The sequence below is a fragment of the Carassius gibelio genome, chromosome A10, assembly GCF_023724105.1.
Source record: "Carassius gibelio isolate Cgi1373 ecotype wild population from Czech Republic chromosome A10, carGib1.2-hapl.c, whole genome shotgun sequence".
Classification (NCBI taxonomy): Eukaryota; Metazoa; Chordata; class Actinopteri; order Cypriniformes; family Cyprinidae; genus Carassius; species Carassius gibelio.
Window position 1 is genome coordinate 1063977 of NC_068380.1, and position 11824 is coordinate 1075800.

The following is an 11824-nucleotide window of genomic DNA, read 5'->3' on the forward strand; positions in this document are numbered from 1 at the left end:
CATATGGAGGGCACTGTATATATTAATAACCATAACATCATATAAATGAACTATATATATCTGATATTTGAACATAGTCTGCAATGATACATTAGCAACTTCCACACCTGTCGCCGAAAAAGCAAAAGATGCAGATGACTCACATTTTCACAAATATATTTGCTTTACATCAGCTCGTTTCAACAGGACGCTTAATGGAACCAAATTTGGAGAAGCAGTTTTATTGTCAAAGACATGCTGGAAACAAGCCTAGCCTCACTTATCTGCACTCACACACTCACAGATATCATTAAGAAGCCAAATTAAACTGCACAAGCCTTCTTATGACAGCTCCAAAAATAATACAATCTTATCAAGAGGCATTAATAAATGCACAATTCATTTACTGGGACAGGTTCTGATGACCCAAAGCATCAGCTTGCATACACATCGCATTACTTCTATCAGAACCCATCAAATGAAATGATCACAGAGACCAAGCAGACTCTTATCCAGGAAATACATACCATTCAATTGGTTGAAATCTGAAAACCAGCAAGAATGTCAGTCAAAACCATGCTTTTAATCTAAACAGAGGGTGTTCGGATTCCATTTTAAAGCTAGGTAAAACTGTACATCTATGCATTTGCTTTATTCTCTCTCACCCCAGAAAGAGAAACGCCTCTCTTGGGCTTTAAGAGTTCTGGCACTTTCCCACAGACGTGAAGCTCTCGGAAATCTTCTCATATCCAGCTCTGTAATCTCACAATGAAGCGGAGCCAGAGGTGTCTCTGAGAAAGAGCCACACGGTCTTTGAAAGTACACTGGAAAGGTCACAACATCCTGGAGGCCAGAGTCTCTGCAGAGACACCGGCACAATCTTACGAGAGTTTGATGTGGCACCTCAGCTGAAGAAACAAAAATGAATAGAATGTGGGCAAATATATCCACTCAGTTCAGCATATGGAACAGCTGATTAAAACAAATCATCAAATGCTCAAGAGAATAGTGAATAGCAGTTATTTAAAAGTCTGTACACAGAGGAAACACGATTTTCAGCGATTTTCAGATATGTGTTTATCCTTAAAGAATTTCAAATCCTCTCAAAAAAGTGTCCAGGTCTTTTTTTTTTTTTTTGACATGACAATTAAGGGCAAAAATAAAATAACTAAGCATGCATTTCCAAAACACTGCCTTACAAACACATTTATGAACAAAGGCAATATTGAACATGCAATAACGAACATATATTTACATGAAAAATGGCTGGTTTCTTTGGCAAGAAAAACAAATTATCATATATGTGCGATTTCCCATCTTCTAATTTATATAGAAAAAGTACAGAAAATTGTGGTGTATTATTATTATTATTATAATAATAAATTCTCAGAAGTAAATATTGCAGAAAACACAATTATGTTCATCTGGGATAAAAGGCCATTTTTATCACGAAAATGTCTTATAAAAATACTGGAGTGAAATGAGCCCTGACAGTTTTTGTAAGCTTCCCCATCGGAAGAAACAAATGTCACTTTATGGTATAAAACTTTTTCTGGGTTGTCCGCTTTCAAAAAGAACAGTCATTATACTTTTTACACAGAATCTTTTTGAAGGCTTTACGAAAGTCCCTGTTAAAGATGGTGTAGATGAGTGGGTTCAGGGCACTGTTGCAGTAGCCAATCCAGAAGAAGAACTTAAAAAGCGGCTTTGGCAGTTCACAAGCCTTTGGACAGATGGCCTGCAAGCTATAGCTAAAGAAGAACGGGAACCAGCAGACGACAAAAACCCCAATAACGACCGCAAGGACGAATGTGAAACGCTTCTCACGGACGATCAGGGTTTTCCTCCTGGCGTTCAGTGTTCCTGTTGGTTTCATGATGGAAGAGGCCAGCTGGCTGCCCTTTGATGTTGCGATGAAGTTGTGGTATGTTTGGGTTGGAGAGGAAGTCTGGTAGCTAGGCTCCAGTGCCCTCATGTTAGAGGCTGTCCTGTTAGAATGATGTCCCCCAACTACCCCAACATCAGAGCCAGAGCTCGAACTGTCCTCGTTGTCCTTGCACCTCCTTGAGTGAGACATCTTTTGCCCGCTCTCTCCTGGTGGTTGAAACTGGTTTATGCTGTCAGATCTGGAAGCAGCCGCACTGGGAACATTCGGGACATTTTCAGGGACATCGCCTCTTTGGTTTTTCCCATTCTGCATTTCCCGTCCCAGAGAATCGCAGCCTGCACAGTCTTTCCTTGGCTCTCCTGGAGGACATCTACTGTGCCTCTTGGCAATCTGATAGATACGAATGTACACCAGAATCATTATGAGGCACGGGGCGAAGAATGACCCGATGGAGGAGTACAGGATGTACCAGCGGTGCTCATTGAGTTTACACTGCGGCTCGGGCCCATACTCCGACTGCTGGGTCTTGTTCATGGAGACCAGCGGGGGGAAAGAGATGGCTGCAGAGATGAGCCACACCACAAATATGGCCCACTTGATCTTGTAAGGGGTGCGTTGGGATGCATACTTCACCGGCCGGGAGATGGACAGGTAGCGGTCCAGGCTGATGGCGCACAGGTGTATGATGGAAGATGTGCAGAAGAACACATCCAGAGCTAAGATGATCTCACACCAAAAGGCCTCGAAGTACCAGCAGCCCATCAGCTCATTGGCCAAGGAGAAAGGGATGATCAATGTGGCCACCAGGATGTCCGCCGCAGCCAGGGACACCAGAAACAGGTTCTGAGGTCCACGCAAAGAGCGGCATTTCAGGACAGCAATGATCACCAGGATGTTCCCAAAGATGGTGAAGAGCATGATGAGTGTCATCACGGTGGCAAACGCAGCCGTGGCTTCAGAGGAATAAGTAGGACTGGAATTACAAAAGGTTACATGTGAAGGCGGCATCGTAGTCATATTGAAGTTCCAGGTTAGACAGAGAAGAGCAAAGCAGTCTTTGATGTAGACTTAAATCCTAGCGTAATCCTTCATAAACAGTCTTTCTTTTAGAAAATTGTTGAAATTGACATTAATAAAAGGAATCTTTACAGCAACGAATGACATCCTCCTTGTACTTCCTTTGGCAAATCAATAAGCTTCATTTGCTTTTAAAAGAGGTGGCGTGCAGTCAGTCAACTTCACAAGTGAATCATTTGATATCAAGTAAAACGTAACATGCTTAAATACAAAACCGGTCACTATTAATAAAAACGCGGTATTAAATTGTCACAGCATAAGCCAAACAGTTTTTAGACACAAGTCACTCAAACTAAATAAAAAAGCTCGTTTATCGCTATATCGGTTCAAATATCAGTCCAAAAAAATGAGGTAGCGCGCATTTGCAGTATTGGAACAAACACGCGCTTGGTGCGCAAAGATGCGCAAGGATCCAAAAAAAGAAAAGAAAAGAAAACACACCCACACACACTACGTTTATGTAGTAAAATCTATGGAATACATAAATACAAAAATTATTCAAACATGGTAGTTCCTTGGGTATATGCGTTTTTCCAAACAGCTGTGAAATTGTCAAGGTGCGTAAAAAGGCTCAACGTCTCCATGCGCGCACAAGCAAAGCCAAAACTATAGTTTGTCACACTTTGAAGACGACCGATCTTTGCAGAAACAGTTCCTTGTCAGAGAAAGAAAGAAAAAAAATCCAGTAGCTAAGGAAAGCTCCAGTTTTTTTTTTAAATAAACTTCCTCAGCATCAATGGAATAAAGAAACTTGGAATGTTTAATCCTTCAGTTCATTTCTCATTTAAGTCTTACACAAACTCGTTTTCCTAGACGTTTCCAAGAACTTTGTGCATCAACCGAAATGAACTGACTCCGGTCTAACCGAGCGCGTCTAGGTCTCCCCGTCATGACGTCACTTCAGAGAAACACTCCTTCTCATGGTCAAGTTTCGAAATTTATATTTCTGCATTTTTTCTACATTCATGTGAAAGTGGTTCCAAATGTAACCTCGTCGATCTATGCAAATAAGTAAAAATAAATGAACTTTAAACAGCCACTCGCGTTAAAAAAAAAAAAAAAATGATTGTGATTAGCAAGTATGCTGGTGGAATTAAACTCAAAACTATTTAAGAATTCAAAAGAGAAACACTACACTACAATGTCATAGAACTGACTAAATTAAATTGTACTGCAAACTTTTTGGCAACATACTCCGTTCACCTTATCCAACTAAAAGTGCACCGTGACTACCACCTACTGGACAAAATATAAAAATGACAATAAGGACCAGAACAGGCGAATGGAGGATCTGTAAATGAATTTCTTTCAAGTCAGACAACATTGACAAATTCAGAATGACCCATACATATTTCGATCAGACATTTATTTTTTTCCTCTTAGATTCAGAATTCCTGTCATCAAGCATCCATACAAAAAAAATCCAGTCAGATCAGCTGTGAGGTTGGACAAGATTTAGCTTGATCCTGATTTTGTCTCATCTGAAATGGAGAAAGCACCAATTAAAAAAATTGGTCAAGGTAAAAATAAATAAATAAATAAATAAATAAATAAATATTCACAGAACAATGGTGAAGCACAAATAAAATCAATAAATAGCACTCTCTCTGAAATACCTAATGCAGTTATTGATTGTTCACTTCCTTTACATAGGGATTTCCATTTTTATACTGCAAATCCTGATTTTTTTGTAGTTTGACATCGGATCAATTTCTCTCTTCATAACGGATTTGGAAAACTGTAGCATTGAATCACTTGCTCACCAGTTGATCCTCCGTAGTGAATGGGTGCCGGCAGAATGAGAGTCCAAACAGCGGATTAAAACGTCACAATAATCCACACCACTCCAATCTATCAATTAATGTCATGTGAAGCAAAACATTCTAGAAGTTTAGAATAAACGAGGCTTTTAAATTAAATAAGAGTCCATGACATGGCCTTCTCCACTGAAACGTCATGTCTGAATCAGGAGGGAAACAGTTCTAAACATATGTTGGTGGATTTTGATGAGAGGACAGATGTGTTTATAACATGATGGATTTCTTGCAAACACAGCTTTTCACTTCACAAGATTGTAACTGATGGATTCAAGTGGTGTGGTTTACTTGTGGATTATTGTGTTGTTTGGAGTCTCATTCTGACGGCACCCATTCACTGCAGAGGATCCATTGGTGAACAAATGATGGAATGCTACATTTCTCAACCATCTACATCTTGGATGGGTGAATACATTTTCAACAAATGTTCCTTTTTGGATGAAATATTGCTTTAAGTTTATATTTTCTATCAGTTAACAGTTTATTTTTAAGTAACAACTATTCTATGGTTTTAGGTCAAACTAACTATAATAACCCTGGTATGACAAGTGCACATGACGTACCACAGTGGTAGAGCTTCCTGATCCTTTGCACATCCAGATCAGACAAGTGAGTCCTCTGGCCAATAGTTATATTGCTCTCTTTGGGCTGAATTGTGGGTTGTCCATTGCGAGAGAAATAGTTACTGCAAAACAGAACAAAAACATAACTCAGGAAATTTTCAGCCAGCCAAACGCACATCATAAATATGACTTCATGCACTCAGACAGCCATGCACACTATTCCCATACCTTCCATAATGCAAAATTGAATCCAGGTCATACTTCAGACCAAGTGTGTTTCCTTTTTTCTTCAAAAAATTTCCCTCTTTCCCTGTAAAATAAGAAGTGGACAGTATTACCAGTAACTGATGCACTGATACTCCACAAGCCTTACTGGCTGCCTACTCTATCATATTTGATACTCAAATTTCTAAATTATCAACATGAACAAAACAAGTAAAACTTGTCTACTGCATGTCTGCTGTCGTCTGATTTAGTATCATTGTGAACCCATTCAGGTCATGGTACACACACTTTTGAAGTAAAATCTTACAAAAATATTTTTATATTACAAAATATTTTTTATTTAGTTATCAATATTTTAAGATGAATACTGAAGACTGAATTAAATTATTTGACTTGATCATTCATTGTTTTTTTTGGCATTTGTTTTTTAAATCATGTTTTTTTTTTTTATCCCGTTAATTGGGAGTCTCAAACATGATCAAATCAAACTTTTGAGGATGGTTTATTGGTTAATTTCTCACCCCCTGTATTGCACTGCATTATGTTTTCCCCTCCACAATAATAATAATAATGAGATCATAAAATGAATTATTTAAATATCTTTCTAAGCCTATATTAGAAGACAATACCTCTTCTTCTGACTATTACAGTATGTGAAAATTATTAATTGTTTTCTAATGGTGCAAAATACCAATATTTCAATAATAGACTAAATTCCAGTTTGAAAGGGAGCGTGCGCATTCTATTCAAGGGCATTAAATTGTGCGAGATGTCAATTTAAGAAGAGAGCAAAAAAACAGTCATGAATTAGAAGTACAAAATAAAGATTTGGAAAGAAAAAATTCAGAGGATTTTGATACAAGTCAAGGGGAGACTGCTCCTTTACTGCAAACAAAACTTGTCTCTATATGATACTAGCATATTGTCACTGGGGCTTATGCTATGCTGAAATGGCACTTTCTCGTATAAAAATGTATGTGGTTTTAAATATGGATATTTAAAAAAGAAAATAAAAAAAATATGTCTGAGTTTTTAAATGATGGATGAATGCACTTTATATTGCTTGAAAATCTCAAGCCCCATTCACTGCCATTATAGGGCTTAGACATTTTTTTTTTCCATATATATGATTCCGAGTGTAATTGTCTGAAAGAAGAAAGTCATATACACCTACAGTACAGTATAGGATACTATACTGGGTGGATACTAATGGAACATCAGTATAATTAGGAACCAACCCCAGTGGGATCGAAAAAGTGACCTTAAAATCAAATAAAATGCTACCAGAAATCTGAGATTCCCATTTGAATTTCAGTGCATCTATAGAATGTGACCTTTAGAGGATCCCACTTTGAGCTCTTTAGTATTACAAATTATGACAGGACTTCCATTAGCAACATGCTGAAAGGCTGAATTAATGTAATAGTATGCATACTGTGATGTACCAGAGACAATGTTTTCATCAAGTACAGTGATATGATCACCACGGTCATAGCGGGAATGCTCATGGTAAAAGCCGAGGGAATGAAAGATCTCGTGGCAGATGTTCCCAACTGTACATTTTGGCCCAGTCAGAAGAGGCTGCTCACCCCCTCTACATCCGACATAAGATGCACACCTTTAGGAAACCGCAATCTAGATTAGACGGCACTAGATGGAACATGGAACATCTTCCAAGACAGAAATATACTGTAAAAGTGTTGTGACAAAGACTGAATTCAAATCTGTGACTCACCCATCTGCATATATAAAGTGCAAATAGTCTGTTTCATTATTATGTGGATGGAATCTGATGCAGGTCTTCTCGGAGATCATATTTAAGGCATCAAGAATGTCTTCAGTCCTGTTTTCTGAAAACCATGAACATTTACAAAAACAAACAAATTCTCTGAATATTAAGTGCATCTTCACCTGTTATCACTTAAACAATTTAAATTGTGTCTATAATACAAGAGCACATTAAAGGGTAATAATCTGCAGGAAACATACCACCAAACACACAGAAAAACTCACCAATAACAAAATCAATTTCATAAGGCACTGACACATTCCCATTCTGCTCGGCCCATAGCGAACTTACTGCGTTCCTGTCAGTCTAAAAGACCAAAAATTACCAGAAGCAACTGTTTTTTGCATAACAAGCGTTCTGAAATGTGACCCTGGAAAAACAAAACTAGTATTAAGTCACTGGGGTATATTTGTAGCAATAGCCAAAAATACATGATATGGGTCCAAATTATTGATTTTTCTGTTATGCTAAAAATAATTAGGATATTAAATTAAAAAAATAAATAAACCTTAATTTTGTATTAGTAATATGCATTGCTAAGAACTTCATTAGGACAACTTTAAAGATGATTTTCTCAGTATTTCGATTTTTTGCACCCTCAGATTCCAGAGTTGCATCTCGATCGAATATTTTCCGATCCTAACAAACCACACATCAATGGAAAGCTTATTTATTCAGCTCTCAGATGATGTATAAACTTCAAGTTTTAAAAATTGACCATCATGACTGGTTTTGTGGTACATGGTCACAAATGTTGTTTAAATCTGCAAATTAGGTATTATGTAAATTAAATAAGCACTGGTGAGTATTTTTGAATGGTCTTTTTACCACTCCGTAAACCAGAAAACACTAGAATATAGATCGGTTTGATGCTACTTAAAGGGATGGTTCATCCAAAAAAATGAAAATTGTGTCATCATTTACCTACCATCCACATAAAGATATTCTAGTGCTGGTAACCAAACACTTCCATATGGTATTTTTTTCCATGCTATGGAAGTCAATGGCTACCATCAATTGTTTGCTTACCAGCACTTTATTTAAATCTCTCTCTTCTTTCATTCTCAACAACACAACTCATACAGGTTTTGAACAACTTGAGTGTGAGAAAATAATCAATTTAATTTTTTAAGTGAACTAACCCTTTATATGTGGATTTTTGGCTCAGCTAATGAGAAAAAAAATTGAGAAAGTGTTAAAGATACATACTGTAATCGAAATTTATAGAAACAAATCAGATAAAGAGTAATAAACACTTAAAATGCATAAATTAGAGGTATTTTGGAAGCAAAATAGCCCAAAATTGACCAGTGCATGAGAGGTCAATTGAAATAGCTCTAGTCTCAATTGTGAATGTAAAAAGCATAATTTTGGCTTACTGGTATTATGATATCCCCCTCATTTACAGCATAGTCTCCCTCAAGATCTGTTAAAGTTAGTTATTGAGAGACATTTAATCAGGTCTAAAGTCTCTGATGGGTCAAGCTGTCATGTAGACAAACTTCTTACCCAGCAGTGTTTCACTTGTCTTAACCAGATGAGGTTGTCCAATATTTGAGGAGTATCCTGTGGATAAAATAAAGTGTCATACAAATTTCGTTAAACGTTTAGTTCATTAAAAAAGCAGCCAAGTTTTACCTTCATCATTCTGGATATCAGTGGCGTTCAATGTATCCACAGGAGTTCTCCATGCTTAAACATAAAAACAGCTTTATTTTAATCTAGATGCTATAACTACAGATTTAAACTTAGAATATAATTCATTTCTGACAGATATGTCTGATCAGTGTACCTTCACACAAAAACGCAACTATTAAAATTAACCCCAGCATTTTAAATAGTTGCTAACTTGTGGGAACAGTGACAGTATTAAATGAAACGACTAGACGGACGTGTCCTTTCAAACACGTCCTGGATTCGCTAATTATTTGGCCACCTGGGGATCTTGATTAACTTCAACCAGGGCCCGCTGGGAACCAAAACGCTCATGTTGTAATTTCATTCCGGACGGATTTATTGGTGGGACAAAAAAAAAAAAAAAAAAAAAAAAAAATCACACGTGAACTGCGAACTGTTTTGATGTTGACTGGTGATATTCTTTTGAGGTGAGCGTGTAAAATTAATTTATTAATTATATTTTTTATTACGAGAGATAGATTTCCACTAACCAGAAATGTCTTAAATAGATTTATCTGTCGTATGTTCGCCCATTTTTCCAAAAAAATGTTTTTGATTATGATTATTCATGCTATCTGCGAAGAAAACATAATCCAAATTAATATACTGAATCTGAAATATCCCTTATTACATGTGGTATAATTTGTTTTCTGCCAAATTACCATAGAATCAAAAGTGATTGTTACTGTAAATTACATACATTTCGGTTTAAAGATGTATAAGAGTTATGTTCTTTATATATGTTATATATGTATTTATTTATATATATATATATATATATATATATATATATATATATATATATATGTATATATATATATATATATATATGTATTATGTATATGTAGTTCTTTATATATATATATATATGTATGTATGTGTGTGTGTGTGTGTGTGTGTGTGTGTGTTTTGTGTTGTAAAATATACTTATTGCTGTATACTATGGTAAAGAATGTTTACCACATTCACCAAAGTATTTCAAAGCACTTTCATGGTATGTTGTCATGGCACTTTAATAGTACATGGATTTTTTGTTAGTATGTGGACTCTGGTATATTAGCAGAAATATGGTTGTAATAGTTTATGTTATAGCATATAGTAAATAAGTTATTTATCTGATAATGAACAACTTCTCTCATTCTAACAGAAGTCAAAATGACGAGGTGGGCCCGAGCGAACAACGTCCATAAACACAAAGCAGCGGACGCCACACCATGGAAGCAGCTGAAGGCGAGCGGGAACGCTGGAGAAGCAGGAGCCAGAGCCGCTGGCCGACACATCCAGCAGGGGCCAGGTGTAAAAAAACACAACCCAAAAAAGAAGACACGAGAGCATGACAGTGACGATGTGAATGGGTTTCTGGAGTATTTAAAGCAGAGCGGTCAGACAACCCCAGACCGGGATCTGAGGGGAGAAGTGGCAACGGCACTGAAGAAAGACGAGAGACGAGAGAACAGACGCATAAAGAGACAAAACAACAAAAAGAACGATATGGTGAGGAAGCATCTAAAATATATCCCCGATTGTGTGATAACCTATATACTCAAAAATGTGATATATAAACTCAGAATTGTGAGATATAAACTTGCAAACACAAGATAGAAATTCATTATTCTGAGGAAAGTCTGAATTGTGATAGAAACTCGTGAGAACAGCCAAGGAACAAAGAATTAAGGTTATTGTAACTTTTCATCTCACAATTCTGACCTCTTTTTTTCTACCAGTTTTGTAACAAAATAATCTCAGTTGCCTGAAAAACAATCTGAATTATGAGATGGAAAAAGTTGCAATTCAATTATTTACTTTATTATTCCAAAGTGGAAATAAGCTTCCATAGACTTAATATGAAATATCTCACACGTTTTCTCATATTTTTCCATTTTAGATCTGCTTCAACTGCCGGAAGCCTGGTCACGGTCTCGCTGACTGCCCAGAGGCGGATAATGATGAAGAGATGGGCCGCGGGATCTGTTATCGGTGTGGGTCCACTGAACATGAGATCCAGAGATGTCGTGCTAAAGTAGATCCTGCCATGGGTACGAGCTGAATGAGACTTTTGGACACTTAAAGTGAAAAAAAAAACAATGCTATGACTTATCATATTAATGCAGCTCTCTTCTAGGTAATTACCCATATGCCAAGTGTTTTATCTGCGGTCAGACTGGACATCTGTCCAAAGCCTGTCCTGATAACCCGAAGGGACTGTATGCTGCAGGTCAGCGATTTACTTGTTTAAGCACTAAATATCTGAAGAATTTGAACATTCATGTTGTGGTGATTTGCTCCTCTCCTTTAGGCGGTTGCTGTCGGGTTTGTGGTTCAGTGGAACACTTTCAGAAAGATTGTCCAGAACACCAGAACTCAAGTGAGTTGAAGAGTTAATAATGTGACCATGTCCACTGGAAATCTGGTATCTGACATACAAACATCTAAGTTCACTTCTTTTTTTGCAGCTAATTCCATCACCCTCGGCCGGCTGTCCAACAGAATCAGCGCCGACCACGAGGACGTCCATGTGCCTGTGAAGAAAGCACAACCCAAAAAAGACAAGGTGGTGGTGTTCTGATCCACAGCTTTTGGAGGGGATAGAAATGGACTATCTTAACCGATCATTGCAATTTAGATTTGCTTTCTGCAGTTATGGACTGAAGTGTTTTTAGAGACAAACTAAAGCAACTCTTCATGTTTTGAGACCATTTACTTGCTATTAAACGTCCTCATGATGAAATTGCCTGAGATGTGTGAACATCACATTTTTGCCTGACTTAGAAATCGAAGTTTTAATTATGAATCCTGTTTGTCTTCATTG

At 37.1% G+C, this 11824-nt stretch overlaps 3 protein-coding genes across 6 annotated transcripts; 1 reads left to right on the forward strand and 2 right to left on the reverse strand.

The window, feature by feature from the left end:
• Nucleotides 1-205: 205 nt before the first annotated feature.
• On the reverse strand, nt 206-9281 carry LOC128020737 (zinc metalloproteinase nas-13). 4 transcript variants are annotated; one of them, XM_052607369.1, is made up of 10 exons: nt 9131-9279; nt 8977-9030; nt 8848-8904; nt 8718-8764; nt 7563-7644; nt 7285-7399; nt 6995-7167; nt 5553-5634; nt 5325-5446; nt 4294-4425 (listed from the first exon to the last, which is right to left on the reverse strand). In XM_052607369.1, the coding sequence occupies exons 1-10, from the start codon at nt 9168-9170 to the stop codon at nt 4400-4402; spliced, it is 798 nt and encodes a 265-aa protein (XP_052463329.1). In that variant the 5' UTR covers nt 9171-9279; the 3' UTR covers nt 4294-4399. The 4 variants fall into 4 exon arrangements, with proteins under 4 accessions (XP_052463332.1, XP_052463329.1, XP_052463331.1 ...); XM_052607372.1 differs by lacking the exons at nt 4294-4425; nt 5325-5446 and adding an exon at nt 206-887 and having other exon boundaries at nt 9131-9281; XM_052607371.1 differs by lacking the exon at nt 8718-8764 and having other exon boundaries at nt 9131-9226.
• Nucleotides 897-3989, reverse strand: LOC128020736 (alpha-2B adrenergic receptor). The gene has a single exon (XM_052607368.1). It carries the CDS (start codon nt 2882-2884, stop codon nt 1547-1549), a length of 1338 nt encoding a protein of 445 aa, XP_052463328.1. The 5' UTR covers nt 2885-3989; the 3' UTR covers nt 897-1546.
• Nucleotides 9282-9291: 10 nt separating the features above from the next.
• Nucleotides 9292-11745, forward strand: zcchc9 (zinc finger, CCHC domain containing 9). The gene is made up of 6 exons (XM_052607373.1): nt 9292-9443; nt 10163-10509; nt 10901-11051; nt 11138-11230; nt 11312-11380; nt 11469-11745. The coding sequence occupies exons 2-6, from the start codon at nt 10171-10173 to the stop codon at nt 11579-11581; spliced, it is 765 nt and encodes a 254-aa protein (XP_052463333.1). The 5' UTR covers nt 9292-9443; nt 10163-10170; the 3' UTR covers nt 11582-11745.
• The last annotated feature ends 79 nt before the right edge of the window (nt 11746-11824 follow it).

Bases quoted from the DNA above. Each gene is read 5' to 3' on its own strand.
- LOC128020736 (XM_052607368.1), bottom strand. From the start codon at position 2,884: ATGACTACGATGCCGCCTTCACATGTAACCTTTTGTAATTCCAGTCCT.
- LOC128020737 (XM_052607369.1), bottom strand. From the start codon at position 9,170: ATGCTGGGGTTAATTTTAATAGTTGCGTTTTTGTGTGAAG. The intron at 8,765-8,847 runs GTAAGAAGTTTG...TAACTTTAACAG, and splicing joins GACAAGTGAAACACTGCTGG to ATCTTGAGGGAGACTATGCT. The intron at 7,645-8,717 runs GTAAGCCAAAAT...TTGGTCTTTTAG, and splicing joins AGGGGGATATCATAATACCA to ACTGACAGGAACGCAGTAAG.
- zcchc9 (XM_052607373.1), top strand. From the start codon at position 10,171: ATGACGAGGTGGGCCCGAGCGAACAACGTCCATAAACACAAAGCAGCG. The intron at 10,510-10,900 runs GTGAGGAAGCAT...TTTCCATTTTAG, and splicing joins ACAACAAAAAGAACGATATG to ATCTGCTTCAACTGCCGGAA. The intron at 11,381-11,468 runs GTGAGTTGAAGA...CTTTTTTTGCAG, and splicing joins TCCAGAACACCAGAACTCAA to CTAATTCCATCACCCTCGGC.